Source organism: Apiospora aurea, assembly GCF_038362705.1.
Source record: "Apiospora aurea strain CBS 24483 chromosome Unknown utg000006l_segment0_segment0, whole genome shotgun sequence".
Lineage (NCBI taxonomy): Eukaryota > Fungi > Ascomycota > Sordariomycetes > Amphisphaeriales > Apiosporaceae > Apiospora > Apiospora aurea.
Window position 1 is genome coordinate 3,826,293 of NW_027117393.1, and position 19,175 is coordinate 3,845,467.

The 19,175-nt window shown below is 55.0% G+C and overlaps 10 protein-coding genes across 10 annotated transcripts; 4 read left to right on the forward strand and 6 right to left on the reverse strand.

The window, feature by feature from the left end:
* Positions 1 to 73: 73 nt before the first annotated feature.
* Positions 74 to 751, reverse strand: PG986_009770 (uncharacterized protein; the record flags this gene model as incomplete). The annotated part of the gene is made up of 4 exons (XM_066845992.1): positions 74 to 123; positions 182 to 230; positions 294 to 406; positions 706 to 751. The coding sequence occupies 4 exons, from the start codon at positions 749 to 751 to the stop codon at positions 74 to 76; spliced, it is 258 nt and encodes an 85-aa protein (XP_066698390.1).
* A 552-nt stretch (positions 752 to 1,303) lies between these two features.
* PG986_009771 (uncharacterized protein) lies at positions 1,304 to 1,854 on the forward strand (the record flags this gene model as incomplete). The annotated part of the gene is made up of 4 exons (XM_066845993.1): positions 1,304 to 1,363; positions 1,432 to 1,447; positions 1,581 to 1,643; positions 1,722 to 1,854. 4 exons carry the CDS (start codon positions 1,304 to 1,306, stop codon positions 1,847 to 1,849), a joined length of 267 nt encoding a protein of 88 aa, XP_066698391.1. The 3' UTR covers positions 1,850 to 1,854.
* Positions 1,855 to 2,090: 236 nt separating this feature from the next.
* PG986_009772 (RNA recognition domain-containing protein) lies at positions 2,091 to 2,615 on the reverse strand (the record flags this gene model as incomplete). The annotated part of the gene is given in 3 exon segments (XM_066845994.1): positions 2,091 to 2,231; positions 2,294 to 2,513; positions 2,524 to 2,615. 3 exon segments carry the CDS (start codon positions 2,613 to 2,615, stop codon positions 2,091 to 2,093), a joined length of 453 nt encoding a protein of 150 aa, XP_066698392.1.
* Positions 2,616 to 3,315: 700 nt separating this feature from the next.
* Positions 3,316 to 6,580, forward strand: PG986_009773 (uncharacterized protein; the record flags this gene model as incomplete). Its single annotated transcript, XM_066845995.1, has 2 exons — positions 3,316 to 3,524; positions 3,583 to 6,580. 2 exons carry the CDS (start codon positions 3,316 to 3,318, stop codon positions 6,578 to 6,580), a joined length of 3,207 nt encoding a protein of 1,068 aa, XP_066698393.1.
* A 76-nt stretch (positions 6,581 to 6,656) lies between these two features.
* PG986_009774 (uncharacterized protein) lies at positions 6,657 to 7,197 on the forward strand (the record flags this gene model as incomplete). Its single annotated transcript, XM_066845996.1, has 2 exons — positions 6,657 to 7,085; positions 7,153 to 7,197. The coding sequence occupies 2 exons, from the start codon at positions 6,657 to 6,659 to the stop codon at positions 7,195 to 7,197; spliced, it is 474 nt and encodes a 157-aa protein (XP_066698394.1).
* A 285-nt stretch (positions 7,198 to 7,482) lies between these two features.
* On the reverse strand, positions 7,483 to 8,553 carry PG986_009775 (uncharacterized protein; the record flags this gene model as incomplete). Its single annotated transcript, XM_066845997.1, has 3 exons — positions 7,483 to 7,523; positions 7,715 to 8,090; positions 8,209 to 8,553. 3 exons carry the CDS (start codon positions 8,551 to 8,553, stop codon positions 7,483 to 7,485), a joined length of 762 nt encoding a protein of 253 aa, XP_066698395.1.
* Positions 8,554 to 9,196: 643 nt separating this feature from the next.
* PG986_009776 (tyrosinase) lies at positions 9,197 to 10,737 on the reverse strand (the record flags this gene model as incomplete). Its single annotated transcript, XM_066845998.1, has 6 exons — positions 9,197 to 9,349; positions 9,456 to 10,003; positions 10,087 to 10,162; positions 10,242 to 10,302; positions 10,361 to 10,456; positions 10,517 to 10,737. 6 exons carry the CDS (start codon positions 10,735 to 10,737, stop codon positions 9,197 to 9,199), a joined length of 1,155 nt encoding a protein of 384 aa, XP_066698396.1.
* A 2,911-nt stretch (positions 10,738 to 13,648) lies between these two features.
* PG986_009777 (uncharacterized protein) lies at positions 13,649 to 14,092 on the reverse strand (the record flags this gene model as incomplete). Its single annotated transcript, XM_066845999.1, has 1 exon — positions 13,649 to 14,092. One exon carries the CDS (start codon positions 14,090 to 14,092, stop codon positions 13,649 to 13,651), a length of 444 nt encoding a protein of 147 aa, XP_066698397.1.
* Positions 14,093 to 14,699: 607 nt separating this feature from the next.
* PG986_009778 (uncharacterized protein) lies at positions 14,700 to 15,056 on the forward strand (the record flags this gene model as incomplete). The annotated part of the gene is made up of 1 exon (XM_066846000.1): positions 14,700 to 15,056. One exon carries the CDS (start codon positions 14,700 to 14,702, stop codon positions 15,054 to 15,056), a length of 357 nt encoding a protein of 118 aa, XP_066698398.1.
* A 1,082-nt stretch (positions 15,057 to 16,138) lies between these two features.
* Positions 16,139 to 18,138, reverse strand: PG986_009779 (uncharacterized protein; the record flags this gene model as incomplete). The annotated part of the gene is given in 5 exon segments (XM_066846001.1): positions 16,139 to 16,543; positions 16,558 to 16,837; positions 16,854 to 16,948; positions 17,036 to 17,785; positions 17,869 to 18,138. 5 exon segments carry the CDS (start codon positions 18,136 to 18,138, stop codon positions 16,139 to 16,141), a joined length of 1,800 nt encoding a protein of 599 aa, XP_066698399.1.
* Positions 18,139 to 19,175: the final 1,037 nt, after the last annotated feature.

Here is a 19,175-nt window from a genome sequence, read left to right on the forward strand (position 1 = left end):
ACTACTACATTGATACCCCCACTGCTACAATCTAATTCTTGTCCGGCCATTGCTTCCCGTGAGAATTGTAGATCTAAACGTCCAGCTTAGCTGGGAAGTTACCGGACTCGCGCTGCTCGTCCCCTGTGATATATATGTTAGTATTGCCATGTGGCCCAGTATCGCAAGTTTGGTATCTTACATCGCTGGTACCAGCCGCTGGGGCACAGAGATCGGTAAGCAAGGAAGAACTGATATCTCGTTAGAACCCATGTTTCGCCGCACTATGTCCGCGTATTTGATAGGAATCGTACCTGGCGGCAGGGCTTGAAGTCCTCGCCCTTGGCGTTGATGCACTTGTGGTAATCAACGTAGTTTTGCCAGCAGTGCTTGGTCTGGTTGACGTTGGGGAAACGGGCGTCGACACCTATATTATCGCATCAGAAACTGCTGAAAAATCGGGTACGTTGTCGCGGGTCGGTCATCCTCAACATAATCCAGTCACACGCTCGTGCCATGTCGACATCGTCTGTTTTCGTATCGCATTTCTACATCGTCCCACAGACGTGCATTGAGGCGAAGAGTAACCGTAGCATCGGGTTGGTCGGCCGGGTGCGGTGGTGGAGTGGAGGGTAAGGGTGGGAGATTCTTACCAGCTGCGGACCGAGTTAGCAGAGACAATCAATTGTGAGGGCTTTAGCCGCGGCACTGTCGGGGGGGACTCACCAGTGACGAACTTGAAGGGCTTGGTTTCGCGCTCGTCGTCGGACATATTGGCGGTTTCTGGGCGATTCGGGGTTGCTGAAGTGGTCGGGGGTGCTCAATGGCAGAGATTGGTCGAGAGGGTGGTGATGAGGTAGTTCAATTGACGGCTTTCTCTCGCTCGGTCGGAAGTGTAGGTAGCTCTCTGACTGTCTGCTCCCCAGAAATTGCCAATGGAGGGAATCGAACGATTGGCCGAAGTTTCTGCCTCAGGCCGCCCGTTTCCGACCATTAGAATTGGCACTGGCTGACTGGCTGACTGGCTGCTGCGTTCCAGTCCAATCGGCTTAGGCACCTGCAGCACGGGCCTCTTTTCCCCCGGTGGCTCACTCGCTCTGGTGGAAGCTCCTTTGCAGCTGGCTGGCTGGGCATGCGGTGGAGCGGTGGCCGCTGTGGCAGAGTGGCAGAGTAGCCGAGCAATTGGGAAAGGGTGGTGCCATTTCTCCAGACTGCTGCGAAAAAGAACCACCTCCAGTTCGCAATCCGAAACAGCTTCCTATCCAGCAAGACCCAACGATCGCACCCGACAAGATCCCATCTCCCCTCCATACCACCGCCCACGATGTATCCTACCCGCGCTCTTCGAATGATGCCCACGAGACGCATGATGCGTGCTCCTCCCGTAAGCAGAGCCTCTCGGAGAACCGATCCATGACGTAGCAATCGCTAACAACACATCGCAAAATTCAGGCCGAAGATCAGGCCGGTACGTTCTCATCCCCAGACAATTGCGGAAACGGTCAATTCGATTCTTCCCGCGGATCATACGATGCTATATTCGAATCCGACGTGGACTAGCAACCTTGAGAGAAAGCATGACCAATTGACTCCGATCGCAGGCCACACTGTCTCCCAGCGTCTCCGCAAGCTCAAGAGCATTCCCGCCGAGCTGATTCCCCTCGGTACGCCCATCTCATAACTCACCCCAGCGCAGCATCGATTCGATTTACGATGAAAAATACTCATGGATTGAATCACAGGTGTCGTCGTCGGATTCGCCGTCTTCGCTGCCGGCTACTCCAGCTTCCGCAAGTTCACCGTCGACAAGAACCTGCGTCTCGCCCGCCAAAACCGCGCAGCTGAGGCCGAGCACGAGGAGCACCACTAAGTGCGAACGGGATGAACAAACATTTGGTTTACGTCTTTCGTTTGTCGCAAAGCGAGGATAGGGGCATTGTACATATAGCTCAAGCAAGATGAAGCTAGTCGCGGGAGGAAGAAGAATTCAAGAACGGGATAGATATCATCAATTTTGCCTGCCGTCCAGGCCATCACACTCAATTTCATTCCTCGTCAAACGCCATCGCTATGCGAAAAAAAAATTGCAACAGACTGTGCCAAGTTCCCCTCTATTCCGGCTTGGGTCCTGCAACGTCAAGTCCCTCAAGGCCTTGCATGGGATCTTCTGGGCGATCATCTACAGCTCCCTTCGCACCATCTGCGGCGGTCCTGTCTTCCTCATCCACCGCATGCTCGGCAAGCCAGCTCTCCTGTAAAACTGGTTAGATATATCGTATGGCATCAGTAGTAACGTAGAAAAACGAGCGCATACCTGCTGCCAGAGCGCAGTCTTGCTGCCCAGGCCCTCCTCGGCACTCTTCGGTGCCTTAGCGGCGGACACCTTCAAGATCTTGCCGAAGAATTCCGACTGATCCATGTTGTCCATGGCCTCCTTGGCATCGTCGGCGTCCTCATACTCGATGTACGCGAAGCCGCGATGAGGCTCTGTTGCGTCGGGCTTATCATTTTTTGGGTAATGAGATATCCGCAATCTCTCCAAACGGGATGAAGGCGTCGTGCAGATTGGACTGGTCGACCATGCCGGCCAGACCGCCGACGTAGACTGTCGCCTTCCAGCGTGCCGAATCTGTCATCTTGAGAAAAGGGGTGCTGGCGTGCGAATAGGGGCAGAATTGTGTTGTTCTGGAGGCAGCTTTTTATATTCACACCGCGCTGGAGCTTTTGACAGCCTTCCACAAATTGCAAGCGACTGACGGGTGGGGGGCCTTTAGTTTTCGAGAGCCGACGGTGGGGGGGTCTCGTTAGGTCACAGCTTCCGGAAGGTTGGTTACTCCAAGTCGAGAAGGCTTCCAAGTAGAAATTGAGCTGACAACTCATGAAAGAAATGACCTTTATGGGTCTGGACTTGAAGTTCAATTCAATTGTCACTTGCCTTCCCAAAGTTGATGCTCGTTCTCCGTCGTGTCCCATAGACCAACTTTTCCCAATCCCAACTTGGAAGTGTCAAGCTTCCATGAGCTAAAGTCACCCCTTCCGTACACCGACAACCCCGATGGTCCGTGCCGAGAGGCGAGGACACTTAGTCGACAAGGTGAACTCATAGGGGAGGATGACCAGCTGGCATTATCACCATTCTTCTCTTGACCACAAAGTACTTCCTTAATTCTGCACTGCTTTTCCTCTCCCACGTCACGCCTTCTAGCCGGTCTATAGGCCCAATGCAACCCGTGGCAACGAGGAGCTGCCGTATCTAAACACCCCAACAACCCCGCCACGCCCTGAACTCAAGTTGCTTGGGCCAACCACACCCGCGAACCACAACTACGAGTCGAGATGGTGCGATTGCGGGAAATCTCGCGCACTGCGGCCTTTGCCTGGTCGCCTGGCGCAGGCAAACCTTTAATTGTAACCGGTACCCGCGCTGGAGCCGTCGACGCCGACTTCTCGGGCGACACCAAGCTCGAGCTGTGGGATCTGGACCTCGACAACCAGGAACAGGGCCTCGAGCTCCAGCCACTGGCCAGCATTGCGGCCGATTCAAGGTAAACAATTCGCGACCGTAGTCTTGGCGCCTAGTCTGGGCTAACATGCACGTATCAGGTTCTACGATATTGCCTGGGGTCCTCCCACGGACGACTACCCTCGAGGTGTCATCGCCGGCGCTCTCGAGAACGGCTCGCTCGACCTTTGGGATGCTGGAAAGCTCATCGACGGAGATGACGATGCTCTCATTGCCCGCACCACGAAGCACACCGGTGCCATCAAGTCTCTACAGTTCAACCCATTGAGGCCTCAGATCTTGGCTACTGCCGGAGTCAAGGGAGAGCTCTTCATCTACGATGTCAACGACCCGTCCAACGCCTTCCGACTCGGCTCCGCTGCCGCCCACGATTTGGAATGCGTTGCATGGAATAGAAAGGTTGCGCATATTCTTGCTACGGGTTCAGCAGGTGGATTCGTCACTGTGTGGGATTTGAAGACGAAGAAGGCATCATTGACCCTCAACAACAACCGAAAGCCTGTCAGTGCTCTTGCTTGGGACCCGAACAACTCAACCAAGCTCATGACCTCCACATACGACGATCTCGCTCCCGTCATTCTTCTGTGGAACCTCCGCAACTCGAACGCACCCGAACGTACGCTCCAAGGTCATGAGCAAGGTATTTTGTCCTTGTCATGGTGCCAACAAGACGACGACCTGCTGCTGTCTTGCGGCAAGGACAACAGAACCGTGATCTGGAGCCCCCACACAGGGACCCGCTACGGAGAGTTCCCCGAGGTGACGAACTGGACATTTTCTGTCCGCTTCCATCCCCATAACCCGAACCTGTCGGCCACTGCCTCTTTCGATGGCAAGATTACGGTTCAGACCTTCCAGAACACCAACCCCTCGGCTGTGCAGAACAACACCCAGAATAACTTGGATGGGGAGGACTTCTTCACGCAAGCCCAGACCCAGCCGCAAGGGGCCGCTTTCACACTTGCCAAAGCACCCAAATGGTTAGAGAGACCAGTTGGTGTCACGTTTGGCTTTGGTGGAAAACTCATTACTTTTAAGCCGGTCCCTACCCAGCCCGGTCAACCTCGAGCTTCCAAGATCGAGATCGCCCAGTTCTCCGTTGATTCGGAGATCGGAACCGCCACCGAGAAGTTTGAAGAGTCTCTGAAGGCTGGAGATATCGCTGCCATCTGCGAATCACACAAGGACCAAGCCACCACTGATGAGGAGAAGGCCGAATGGCAGGTCATGGGCACCTTGCTTTCGGAGAACCCCCGGCAGCAAATTGTTGAGTATCTTGGTTTCGCACAGGGAGGAGAGGAAGAGGCCAATGGCGTTGCCGAGGACTCTGCCGAGGGTAAAGATGAGAAATCTGAGAAGCTCGGGGCCGGGAAAGGTCACAAGAAGAACCGTCTGTCAACCTTCTTCTCCGACAATGCCGAGGGCGAGGGTGACGATTTCTTGGCTAGCCTATCGGCCACCAAGGGCGCCAAGACTGATAACCCATTCCACCTGTTTGGCGAGAATGATTCGGCTGTAGAGAAGGATATCACCAAAGCCTTGATGTTGGGTCAGTTCGAGAAGGCCACCATGATTTGCTTGGAGGAGAAGCGGATGGCTGATGCTTTCATGATTGCCAACTGTGGCGGCAAGGAGCTTATGGACAAGGTGCAGGCTGCCTATATCTCCCAGAAGGAGGGCATGCCCAACTATCTACGCCTGCTTAGCTCTGTCATTGTCAAGAACCTTTGGGACGTTGTGTACAATGCCGATCTTGCCGACTGGAAGGAGACCATGGTCACTCTTTGCACGTTTGCTGATCCTGCCGAATTCCCAGACCTGTGCGAGGCGTTGGGCGACCGGATTCTGGAGAATGGCTCCCGTCAAGATGCATCTTTGTGCTACTTGGTAGGATCCAAACTTGAGAAGGTTGTAGGCATTTGGATCTCCGAGTTTGAGGAAGCTGAGAAGGCAGGCATGGCCGAGGGCAGCGATACTACCTTCTCCGTGCATGCGCGCACCCTTCAACAGTTCATCGAAAAGGTCACTGTCTTCCGTCAGGTTACCAAGTTCCAAGACACCGAGACGGCTCTTCCCTCCGGCTGGAAGCTCTCTGCTCTTTACGACAAGTACACCGAGTATGCGGACATCGTTGCAGCTCACGGCCAGTTGAATGTGGCACAGAAATACCTGGAGCTTCTTCCTACCACGTACCCTGCTGCCGATGTCGCTCGCAACCGAATTCGGCAGGCAACGCAGAAGAAGACTGCCCAGCCCGCTGCTGCGGTCTCTTCTGGTAGAACGTCTCGGCCTACCGTCCCGGCCTATATGCCGCCTGCGCCTGCGCAAACCGCGGTTCACAACAGCCTTTATGGAGCGCCCGGTGTCCCTACTCCTCCAGCAAACCCTTACGCGCCCCCTATTGCCAGCAACCCCTATGCTCCTCAGCAAGCCTATCAGCCCACACCACCTGCTCAACAGGGAGGATACGCGCCGCCCATCGGTGGCTATGCCCCTCAAGGAAACTTTGGTCCTCCCAAGACCACTACGGCACCCCCTCCTTCGAATAGACCTCCGCCACTCAAGGAAGCTGGGAACTGGAACGACGTCCCGATGGTAGCTCGCCCGCCGCCCCCAAGGAAACCCACCCCCAACACTGCTGCGGTCGCATCGCCCTACGGTGTTCAGGCAGGCATGCCAACACCCCCGCCACCTCAGAGCCCTTACACTCGAGGTACCGCAACCCCACCTCCACCCCCGAAGGGATCCGCGTATCCGCGGGTAATGTCACCTCTCGGCGGAGGACAGCAGGTTGGACAGATTCCACCTCCCCGCGCGCGGGGTCAACCACTGCCAGCCAATACGCACCGCCTCCTATGGCCGGTGGCGCGGCTCCTCCCATGGCCAATGTTGTTGGCAGGACTGCGTCTCCTTACAACCCTCCGCCTGCTCTTGCCGCTGGACCCCCTTCGAACCGGTACGCACCGTCGCCTGCTGCCCAGGCTAGCCAGCCGCCGCAAATGGGACCGCCTGGTGGCATCAGGCCGCCTCCCCCGCCAACCCCTACGCTGCTGCACCTCAGGCATCGCCAGCACCTAACCCTTATGCGCCACAGCAAGCGTATGAGCCTTCAATGGCACAGCAAGGCCCCCCTTCGTCAGGACCTCCCTCCACTATGTCCGGCCCTCCCATGGGTGGCCCTCCTATGGGCGGACCCCCGAGAACAGGACCTTCGGCCGGAAACTCCCCTGCTCCTGGCCCACCTCGCTCGGCGGCGGCTTCACCAGCAGCAAAGCCCAAGCATCCCCCGGGTGACAGGTCGCACATTCCTGCCAGCGCCCAGCAGCTGGTCGATATCCTCAGCCGTGATATGCAGCGCGTAGCTTCCAAGGCACCTGCTTCGTTCGCGCCTCAAGTTAAGGACACCCAGAAGCGCATCAACATCCTCTTCGACCACTTGAATAACGAGGAGCTCGTCAAGCCCGACACCATCCAGCAGCTGACTCAGCTCGCTACGCTTTTGGAGGGGAAGAACTACCCTGAGGCGCAACAACTTCAAGTCTCTATCCAGACTGACCGAACCGAGGAGTGTGGTAACTGGATGGTAAGTTAACCTTCGACCCTGATTTATTCCATATTGCACATGATCGCTAACTTTTCAACTTACCCAGGTCGGTGTCAAGCGCCTCATCTCTATGAGCAAGGCGACTCCTTAGTTCTCTCAACAGCGGCGTGAAAGTAGTATTTCCTCATTATTAGTCCGATATAGGCATCAGATGGAGAGGTAGCGCTCCGATTTTGTTGGAGTAAACTGTAGAAAAAGCGAGGCTCCTTCCAGAGCAACAACTAGAATTGAATTGATTTTACGAGACTTGGGTTCGGATTCATGATAATGCACGTGTCGTTTCGAATTATTTAATCGTACCCGGCTTCACTGGTCTCAGTACTTATTGGCTATTTCTACAAAGTCTAAATTCACAGCACGGTCAAGGGGACACACACTATGTCGTGGCGGCTTCTTTGGGGACGACATCGATGCAGACTGGTTTGCCCTAGTTGAGCATGGTCATGGAGGCCATATTGCATAAGCTCCTGGTGTTGCATTTTCATGGTGAAATGGGTGGCGTTGAGTGAAGCAGGAGGATTCCATAAATTGGTAATACAAACATATGCCAATTTGGGCAGCGTCCAGGCTCTCTACCCTCCCTGTTCCTCAGAGGGCTATCTACGTACCCCCTGAAAGGTGATGCTTGAGCTCCTTGAGGCTTCTCATAGCCGCCCCCATTGTCTCTATGCACTCGTTGAGGTACTCGGAAGCCCTTGGGGCCTTGCGAATATCGCTGCCAGACACTTTGGGCTTCCTATCCTGCTCGGGCGACCAGGGCTCGAGATTGCGGGCGTTGTAGATGTACTTGTGGGTTACTTGTGGATTAGGAAGATCAAGATCTGCCGGTTCTGCTGGTCGTAATGGTACTGGAGCTGTGTATGGGCCTTCACGAGAGCCAGGCATGCGGAGTCTACCGATCCAGTCGACAGGTGTATCGGGTCGGTGGAACCATCGGGTCCTGCGGTACAGGGCGAGGGTACGATCAAGCTGGCCGACGGCGTACTTGACTGAGTGATGTTACTGTTACTGCTCTGCTTAGCCTGTCAGTAGCTGTAACCCCGGGAGAACATGGTGTCGATTGAAGCACAAAGATAATTTTTATTGTAAGGGTGCAACACACCTGGGAAGCAATGTCGGCAGTGGATGTACGCTTGATGATCTTACTGGGTCGCTTGATTTCTTGACCGGGAGGGGGAGGGTCGGCGGATTCGGCTTCTTCTTTGGTGCCGCCAAGGCTGATTGAGAACTCTTTGGGCTTGGGATGGCTGACGATGGGGACGTCGGGTTTGACGTTGGCGTTCCAGTCGAGGAACCTGTCGCCGATGAGCTTATCCTGGTACTCGGCGCTCGACACGTCCTTGCCGGGGTCAATGGCGTCGGGGTAGTGCTTAGCGAAGAAGCTCTGGATTGTTTCCTGGTGCTGGGGTGACACGTCGTGCCACGGGGTGTCGGCGGGCAGAGGCATGGTGTGAAAGCGATTTCGCGTCTTGGATTGGTGGCCGAGACTGGTGAGCAGATGTGTGATTGATTTTCGCTGATGAGGTCGCGAAGTCCGGGTCACGGGATGTGATGAGGAGAAGGGGTAAAGGAAATCGACGAGAAACGTCAGGTTGGGGCTAATAAATGTTTGGGAGGAGGGGAATACTATATACCGTATAAAGAGAGTCTTTCATTATTAATTCACTTCACCCTCACTTGACTATTATTAGTGCTAGACGCGGTCCCTTCTTTATAGGAAAAAAAGAGATTGGCTCTCAAGAAGTTATAGGCTCACTGGGTTATGACTCCTGTATAAACAGTTGTCAATCCAAGCACTGGAACACCGGGTGTACTATTGGCGGATAAATGCATTCACACTGTTGACAAGATGTTGCGGCAGTCCATTTACACTTCCGTCTGCAGAGAAGCTCTACAGAGTCAATAGAAAGAATATGGAACACAGCTTGTCGTCACGAAAAACCTCGATAATACAAGAAGAATCAATAGCAACCGAGATGCGATCTATATTTACTTGACTACTTGTCCCTCCAGATATTATTCCACCATACCCCTGATAACTTGAACTGAGAGTCACCATACCCGACCCCATTCTGCTTCTAGATGGCGTGCTACTCGTAGACGTAGCAGAAAGGCCCGCTAATCGTGTCGATCAACTCTCCGATCTCTCGCTTCGGGTTCATGGGCGAGAAGTCGAGCGTGTCGTCGAGCGTCACGTTGCGGCTCGCCGGCATGTTCATCATGGTTCCCGTACCAGCAATACCCTGTTGAGTGTTAGTCATACTGTATGTGTGTGTGTGTGTGTGTGTTCTTTTCCAAATAGGGGGAATCTGCGTGTATGTGGTACTGGGGAAACACAAGGAAACGTACCTGTCTCTTCTCCCAATCCAGGTTCTGCCACACAAAGTACAGACGATCAATCTGCCCATGATGCAAATAGAATCCCGGCTCCAGCGGGCTAAAGTAGAAATCACCGCCCGGATCGCCCCCAATCGTAAAGTGTCCCCCACCATGGACCGCCATCCCGAGCCGGCTCGCCTGCTTGTAGCGGAAGTCGCCCTGGAGGAGGGCCTGGAAGATCTCGACATCGGAGCCGTCGCGGATGGTGAGGGTGGTGTTTCCGAGCGAGGCCCACTTGGCGCAGATGTCCGAGTTGAGGTCGCGCTTGATGCAGCGCGGGTTGTAGTCCAGCGGCTTCGCCGCGCCGATCGGGCCCAGGTTCACCGTGTAGTTGGCGAAGGGGCCCTTCTTGACGCAGCCGCCGCCCGTGCCGGCTTTGGCGCCGAACATGGACATCGGGTTCGGCTTGTTGGCGATGTACTCGCCGTTGCTGCCCAGGGAGGTCTCGGACCCGTCCCAGAGGGGCGACTTGTCGATGTCGTCGCAGTCGAGGCCCCACTCCCAGTATGGGATCGTTCCTATTGAGTGGAGAGTGAGACAGTATCAGTGCTGCCATGCTGGTCGGCGGTTCGAAAGGGGGGTTGGCTTGAGAGGTGCGTACCTGTGTAACCACATTGATCTTCGAGTCTCTGCTCATAGGTTTTCAGGAAGTATCGGTGGAAGGTCAGGAAGGTAGCCTATGGGAATGTCAGACTTTGACTTTTGCTCGAGATACCGGAAAGAACCCCTTTGTGTCTGTATGGGCTTGGTACTGACCGAGTTGTGGACGTATGGCGTGAAGGCAACATGTAGAACAGCGAAGTCGTCAAACGACGACCTACATCGGAATCAGTTGAGAGACTCTGGGCGTGGGTGATGAGCATCGGTGCACTTACTTTGCCCCCTCTACATTGGGAAAGACGCTCGGCTTTTGCATCAAACACTGGACCGCCTGCTGGTATGCTGTACGTTCCTCTCCCGGTATCTTTCTCCTGTAGCTCGGTCAACGGGGACTCCGGGTGAGGATGTCTTGGAGTGCTCTCTCAGCTTACCATTCCTTGCGGATCTTCACGTTGTCCTTGGTGCAGCCCGTGTCACTCTTGCCCAGTCTGGTCATGGCATTGTCGAAGGCGGTCTTGCTGTAGTCGGTCAATGCCTTGCCGGAATCGATATCGGCCGGTGATATCTCCTGTGTGGCGAGAGGCACTGCGATGACTTGACACAGCAGCAGCAGGCTGGCTGTGAGCAGCACACTGTCCCCGAGAGACTTCATGGCGGCGGTCAAGGTGTCGTCGCGGTTGGGAGTGAATGTAAATCTGGCTTGCCCACCCGTTTCAGGTTCCAAGACTCTCCAGTATCAAAGACGGAGAGCGTCTTTATATGCCCCTTGACCCGGAGCGCCCATGGCTTCGCTCTTGCACAGCGACTGGATAAGTCCCGGGGTTGGGCAGTTCGGCAGATGCATGCACTCTAAAAGCTTCATCTATTCCATCCTTGGCGTCGGACACACCAAATGCGGAAAGGGGAGCCATCGTTCATCGTTGACCACGTCCCGGGTGGGATTGGATATGCACCCCAGACTTGTGGCAGCACGCGCAGGCAACTCAATCTAGATTGATTAAAGGGGGGACGTTACCCTCGAGATGCAACCGGTTGGCATGCGGGCCGCGACCAATGATAGCCCGACGGCGACTTCTGCCGCGGCAGGCCGTAGACCACCATATTCAGTCACTGCAGGATCCGTCAACTTGGCACCAAGCTCAACTTTCCTCTCGTATCGTTTCACACCCCGTCCGTCCCTCACACATGCTCAATTGGAGAGGCCCAAGAACAGCCCCATGGGAGTATGCCTCTTGTCGGCAGAAGGCACGGCAGCTGTCCAGCCCCAAGATGGGTGCCGGTTTTCCATGGCTGCATGAGAACTCGTCTATTAACCTGCTCACTGTATATTTGGATGCTACTGGGTTAGGTAACTTCCACGCTGCCTATTGAGCCGGATTTAACCACAAAAGTACGGGTTTCTGCGGGCGCGCAACGAGACGATGGAAAGGGGCGCCAAAGCACGACAACTTTTGGAACCAGACAGGAGAGTTGGCTTGGGCACAGACCTGAGTCGACTATTATTGTTTGAACACATGATGCAGCTATGTTTCCTCATGCATGTCAAGTAAATGCTCTCGGAAAGAGAGGCTCTGAGGAACGAGTGTTGTTTTGGTCATGACGCGGAAGGCCAATCCAGCCTGGTTGGCTGTGGTTGGCAGGTGGCAGGTCCAGCTTGCCTGCCTGGGAGACGCTAACCTCGTTTTTCCACCCCCCCCAGAAATCCTTGCACGAAATAAATTCCCCGAGTTGCCCAAACGGGATGCAAGCAAGTGTGCAGGTGGAAACCACACCTAGCACACCCAGCCCAGAGCAAGAACAGCAATACAATACACGTACGTACGGCTTCCGAATAGCGGTGAAGCCCTGGAAGCTGCAAAAAAAAAAAAAAAAAAAGAGGCCTATGAGGCTAGAAACGAAAGCTATTCACTAGCCGGAGTCCTGAAATCCGGCAGGAACACCAACAGAGGGAGCTATTGCTCTCAGCTACGGCGCGGGTGGCGCACTAGTAAAACGACCTCAGACGACGCCATGGTGGGCGCCTGGCGCCCTGGTCTGGTTCGTAGGAAAACTGCGCACGTGACCTGCCAGCGCAGCGTCAGCGGCGTCCCTGCTTGCTCCGTTCAATGCTCTCGTATTCCCGCCCATGATATGGGGAATGCTTCACGTTATTTTCCAGGCTGCTGGCTCCTGCGTTGCATTGCACTGACTCGGAGTTTCTTTTTTCGAATTGGCGGCTGGCGCGTGTGTTCTGTTTGCTTGCCGGTGGAGAAGTCGGGGCCACCCGCTTGCGCGGCCCCCTTTGCGAATGGAAGACGGGAAGAGAAGAAAAAAAAAAGGAGCTCCGTCCAGGGAGACATCGCGGCAATCAGCTTTCAACAACAAACTCCACGCCCTGAGTTCTTCTAAATTCTTACCGATGGACACGCAAGCATGTAGTGTATTTCTATTAATAACAGTATTGCACAGTGGCTTATAGCAATCGTAAACAACATGTCCAACCAGCTTCAGGTCCGACTTGTTGGACATACAGTAGGTTCTCTCTGTCCTGTGACTTCTCTCCTCGGCGTCGTTACAGCCGATCATATCTCCAAGTATCTCACTTTCAAGATACAGTTATTCACTGGGATTTCCAAAGTACACGCCGGACGAACCAGGTGTTCGTTTTTCTGGTCCATCAGATTCACCTCCCCACGGCTCCTTTTCCGGGGTGTGTAAATCGCAATCTCCTGCACATGAGACACCAACCAACAAACCAACACCTCTCTCTCTCCTGAATATCTTTTTGTTTTCTTCCGAGAAGGAGAAATCGAAATGCAGTAAGTACCTTTCTCTATCTGAAGTTCCATGGCGCTAGCCGAGCCCATTGAGTTTCCTGCGGGCGTATGAGATGTGAGAAAGTTGGAAAGTTCAAGACCACCTTACGTACCTACATATAAAACATCCCGAGAAACCATATGTATGTTCCTCATACTGTTGCTACATATAATCTAATTCATGCATAACCAAATCTGCATATGTTCCATCTTTTCCTTCTTCATCTTCTGTACCACACAGTCTCAATATTCTTCCGACATCTCCCACTAATAAACGGATCGTATCGATCATTGGATTGGGCCGAAGCCTAGACGGAAGAGGATCAGCATTTTCAATACGTAAAAATTTCAATACTCAAGCTAAAAGAACCTAGCTAGAATGGCAAGCCATGATACGGTAATGGTCATGCGCACGTAAAGTAGTAAGATCTTGGCAAGTCGTACCATGACGAGAAGGACCAGTAAAATTTGTCAGAACAAGATTTGTTGTTTATATTTATATACATGTAATCATTATGTTATGCAAGGTGATATTCACGCCTGACAAAAAAAAGTAAGGCCTTGAAGCCGGCCATCCTTCCAAAAGGTTAATGCTGAAATTCCACGAGCGCCCAAAGTTGACTAAACTGAGACATGCATCCCTTCTCAATGGGTATTATGGGTACATTTTGCTTTCCTCCTGTCGTGTGCCCGCGCATTTCATGTCGTGATTATGACATCATACGACTTGACACTTCATGATATTTCGATCCGCTCCGTCTGCAAAGTTTACAGAAGGGCAGCAATACCGGCGGCGGCGAAGAGACCACCAACGAAGGGGGTGGCAGCGGGAGCGGCGTTGGGGGTGGAGGTGGAGGTGGACTCAACAACAGCGGTGCCGTCGGTGGTCTTGGTGGTCTTGCCATCGGAGGACTTGGTGGCCGAGCCGGACTGGGAGCCGCTCGCGCTGCCGGACTGGCTGGAAGAGGCAGTGACGACAACAGCGCTAGTGACGGTGGTGCTAGCGCTGCTCTGGGTGGCAGAGGCAGAGTTGGAGCCGCCGTTGACGACGGAGGAGGCGCCGCTGACAGCGGAAGAGCCAGCACTGCCGACAGCACCGGTGGCAGTGGAGATGACGCTACCGACGGCAGAGGTGGCATCGGAGACGATGGAGCTGGCGAGCTGAGCGTTGGCACCAGCGGCCAGGGCGAGGAGGGTCATGGAGAACTGCATCTTGAAGTTGGTTTGTGGTGGTGGTACTACGGAGAGTAGGTGAGGTTGATGTAGTATTGGTTGAGGATGAGAAGATCTGAGGTCTTGTTGATGGATGAAGATTAAGTTGAGTGGAATGGGGATGGAGCTGATTGGGAGTGAGGCCGACGTTGAGTATTATATACTTGATGGCCTCCGTACTCCCAAGCCCTGGCTTTCGTCATCGACATGGCTGCTCGTAATTAGAGACTGTGCTAGACAAGCATGAGGCGACCGGTGGTTTGTGAAAGGACCCCATGTCGACTGTCTCCATTCATTCGTTCCAGGGGGGTACGGAGTACTAGCTAGGCGTGTCCACCCCTTGGGGGCCCACTTGCAACCGCAGCTGGCCAAGAGAGAGCCGAGCAGAAGAGGACAAGAGGCTCCTTTGCTTTGATGGGGCAGGTCAGCAGCCTGGCAAGCAGGCCGGGCCGCTGGCTGGGCCTTTCCCGCTGGCTGGGAGAGCTTTGAGCCTTGTTTGCCCCAGACCAAACGCGCGTCTCCCCGATTCCGATTGGACTCCGTGCCTTGAACGTCGATCTCGGTTGCCCCTTCCTACGAGCGAAAAGCTACGTACTGTAGCAAAGCCATGCAAGCAAGTAAGGCGACCGCTGAATACGGGGTGCAATTGAGTCGTACAGCAGCATCGGGTCGCCAAGGTCTCGCTCGCTCCCTCCCGCCATCCTATTTTGCGCAGATGATCGAGCATGCTGTAGCTAGCACAGCCAGAGATGGGAGATGGGAGATGGACCTGGACCGGACCGTACGAGCATGGCCCCAATCCCAAACAGCTCCTGGTGCCGTGCCTGCCTGGGCTTGCCTGGCTCATCCATCTCCTGCCACTTGGCACCATGTCGGCACCATGTCGCAAGATCCCCTGATCCTTTTCTGGGACATTGCCGATTGCTGGCGTTCGCTTACTGTTGGTTGGGTTTCTGATGTCTGAATCTCGACGGTCGACTGGTCCAAAGTGCGGCCCCAGCCACCCAACCGCCGGTACGTTAGTAACCTGGTGTGGCCCGGCTAGCCCAGAGGGGTCTAGGTGCGGCAGTGCGGCTGGCACAGCAGGCAGGCCGAGCAGATAGTTGGCTTTCGGTGTCTTTGCATCTGGCCATGGATTTGCTGGTCTCACTTTCGATGACCGCAGGCGCTGACGAAAAGCTGGAGAAAGCATGAAGAGCAACGTCACTCGTCTCCATATTTAGCGGCAAGAATAACTGGGCCAGCTGTGGCTGGTACTGCCGGCCAGTGAAAACCCGGGAAGGGCAAGTACTTGTGGAGAACCCGACTTTTCCTTGCCCAGGTTGTCTGTGATTGAGTAGTGGCAATCGATGGCATTTTCCCTCCAGACCCCAATCCCATCATGTCATTCCCAGCAGCCCTCTCTCGTCATTTGTCCACCTTTCCCGGAGCATCTCCTTCCTGGGGTGCTGGGGAAGACGGTTATTCGGCACCCGTCTGCCCTTTTCACTCCCTGGGCGCCTCCTGGCAGCCTGCAGACGGTTTCGAGTAGCTTAGCTTCCCGGCAAACCTGTTCCTGCGAGTGCCCTTGGCCTGCTTGGCAAGTGGCCCTTTTTTTTTCAGCACCTAGGCCAGTCACCAGTGCCCCTAGGCCGGCCCCCAGAACAGAAACAGAAGGCGTTATGGTCTTCTGGTGGCCTCGGTTCTTCCGTGGCTCTCGAGCCCCTTGACTGCCTTGGTCGTCATATTTTCATGTATCCCGTCATACATTTTTTTTTTGTGATGTCTCGCTTCGGATCGCTGCTGGTCGGGTTTCTAAGCCAACTAATTAGAATACGGGTCTACCCCGGTTAGATGGCCGGTTTAGCACCGGAGGATCCAACAGGCAGGATTATCAGTTTCTAAAATTATGTACAGAGCAGCGAAGCTGACTTGTCGATCGATGCGATGAATAACACGCAAGTGAAAGTGTGGCTTATATGAATGGGGAATGTTTTGTTTCTATGGGCGGAGTATCTTCTGGAGGATCCACGGCCATGTTGTGCAGATCAAGAGCCTAACCGTCATTCAGCTCCTGGCTTGGATCTCAGCAGCAGCAATAGCCTGGAGATCCTCCCAGGGCTGCCTCTGCCTCCTGCTGCCCATGTCGCTATTTCCATCGCCACTGCCACTGCTGGCACCACTATTCTGTTCGAGCCGGTGCTCTGATTCGATGGCCTTGTCCATATCGAAGTGCCTAACGAAGAAGCTGAGGACGAAGACGACGCCCGAGATGCCGAGGAACACTTGCCACACCCCCGCGAAACCAAAGACAAATGCGCTGGTCACAGCCTTCCTCCTCGTGGGATCATCCCCGCCCCCGTCGGGCATCGAAATGTGGAACTCATCGAGGTAGGCCTCGGCATGATATGCGATCTCGACCGGCAAGCCCCCCAGCCCAGCTTCAGCGCCGCCACATTCTGCCAGGTCGTGCTGCCGACGCAGACCCCGACCGCGCTCCCCAGCTGGCGCACGAAGCCGTACATGGCGGCGGCCGCTGCGATATCGCCGGGTTGGGCCATCGCCTGGCACGCAAATGTTTGCGCGTTGAGCACGATACCGTGGCCGATGCCCATGACGATGAGCGATACCACCCACACGCCCGTAGAGACGTCGGCGTCCCACAGGATCTCGAGGCCGCACGATAAGGTGACGAAGAACCAGCCCAGCCAGATGGCGTAGCGGTAGTTGTTGTAGCGGCTCACGAGCGCGCCCGTCACGGCGCCGCTAGGGGATCACGAACAGCAGCGCCGGGAGCAGGTTGATTCCCGCTCGTAGTGGTGTCATCGCTTTGGCCGATTGGAAGAAGAAAGGCACATAGTAGTTTTCGCCGTACATCTGTTTTTCGTGATTATGTCAACGCCCAGTCTTGCTTCTCCATATGGTAATCAGCAGGACTATCATGTTGATCGAAAGCTTACTGACCACTAGACCCTGCACGAAGCCGCCGAGATAGGCAATATTCGAGCTCCAATTATAGAACAAGCTGTGCTTGAGCATCGGCTCTTTCGCGAAAAAACCTTCCCAGACACCGGTAGCAACCAATCCCACAAACCCGATGACCAGCGTCGCGATGATCTCCGCACTGCTCCACGCGAACTGGATGCCAGCCGACGACAGCGCGAACAGGAACAAGGTGAGCCCGGCTGTGAACAGCGCGCCACCGATCCAGTCAATCCTCGCGAGTTTGACCCGCATACTCTCAGCCCGGGGCCGGATCGTCAGCAGCCACGGCGTGACGACCAACCCGAACGCGCAGAACGGGAAATTCAAGTAAAAGATCCAGCGCCACGTCGTCCGCTGCACAATCGCGCCGCCGACGAGCGGTCCCGCAACCAGCCCCGCCGCCCAGCCGAGCGAGATGACGGCCCACCACTTGGGCCGGTGGCGGAGCGGGACGAGGTCCGTCAGCAGCAACAGTGAGACCATCCAGATGCCGCCCGCGCCGACGCCCTGGACGGCGCGGCCCGCGAGCAGGAGGCGGACGCCGCGCGCGGCGCTGCAGAGGACGCTGCCGAGGGTGAACAGAGCGAGCGCGCACAGAAGGCAGGCCGGGCGGCCGAAGACCTCGCTGAGGCTCGCGATAGGGGGCATGGCGACGGTGGAGGCGAGGAGGAAGGAGGTGCCGATCCAGAAGCCTTGGGTGGTGTCGGCGCCCAGGGCGACGGTCATTGTCTTTTCGGGAATCAAGTAGGTTATGCATTAGAACAACACCCCTCTTTCATTAGCACTACTGCTGATGGATGTATCGTACACACCTTGAGAGCCGTTATGATGATGGAGGAGTCCAGTGCGACGACCATGTTGATGACCGTGAGAGATAGTATGATGTACAGCTCTTGCCTCCCGATCTTCCACTCCGGGGCGGCGGGTGGTTGGGCGACTTGGGATTCGGAGTCGACGTCGGCGCCTACTTCATGGCTCGGGTCTCGCGCCCCCGCTGTTGCCGATTCCGATGACGACTTCTCCTCGACGGAGCGGCTCCCGCGTTCCTCCGCGTCCGAGTTAGTGCCGGGTGCTGGTTCCATGTTTCGCCGGTACAGGGCTATATAGATAGATGTATGTTGAAGAGTCGAGCTACGGACCAAGCAAGGATGAGCGCAAGGGGGAGCATATGAACAAAATCAAGTGCGAAATAAACAGGTCTCGGGCCGTCATGTTTGATATCTGGCGGCAATAATAAATGTTCCACGGCTCTTCTCTCTTACATCATGTTATACTTGCATATAGCCACCGTCACTGTTTGCTTGCTTGCTGGCTGGCTGGCTTATGTATGTCGTCAAGATGGCTTCCCATGCGTGGGGGCCAGCTACTACCAAACGACAAAAGGGGGTGTCCTCGGGTCATCGTACACGACCTGTGATTGATCAAGACCCGAGAAAGAGGGAAAGAGAAAAGAGGTGGGCTATTCGTAGGGTGCCATCTCACTCCTTCGCTTCTGCAGAACAGAGGGAACCCGAGGTTCGGGAGTGACTGCGATTGGTCCATGTCAAGGGGAGGTTCAGCCGAAAAAGGAAAATACACTGTTTGTTTGTTACACCCAGTCCGGATCTCGAAGCGGGAAATTGCTCCGAACGCCCAACGCTGAATGAGGCTGCCCATACGTTATCCCCCACACCGAGTTGGGCGCCAACTCTTCTCACGGCAATTTGAATATCATCGTAGAGGCTAGTAACAGCTAAAGGTCCTCTCTCTTCATCATGCCGTTCTCGTGTCTCACCGAGACAAGAATGTCAGAGTCGCACATGCAGGCACGCGTCACGTTGAAAGCCCTCGAAACCACGGTGCCACCGCATCGTTCGTTGTGCGCCGTGCCATCCGCCCGTGGGATTCGACCGACCGCACGCACCCTGTAAGGCAGCGGGAAGGGGGTCGCAAGGTCGGGATTGGAGACGCCCCCGAGTGAGATTTCAGCAGAGCACCACATCATCGAGTAAGTGTGCACACACGTTACACGGCGCCACTTGTGGTGTGGCAATGAACTTGATTCAAACGAGATGTACACGAGGGAGACTTTAATCAGAGACCTACCTGGCTTGTCATACCGTGTCACAGCCCGATTGGG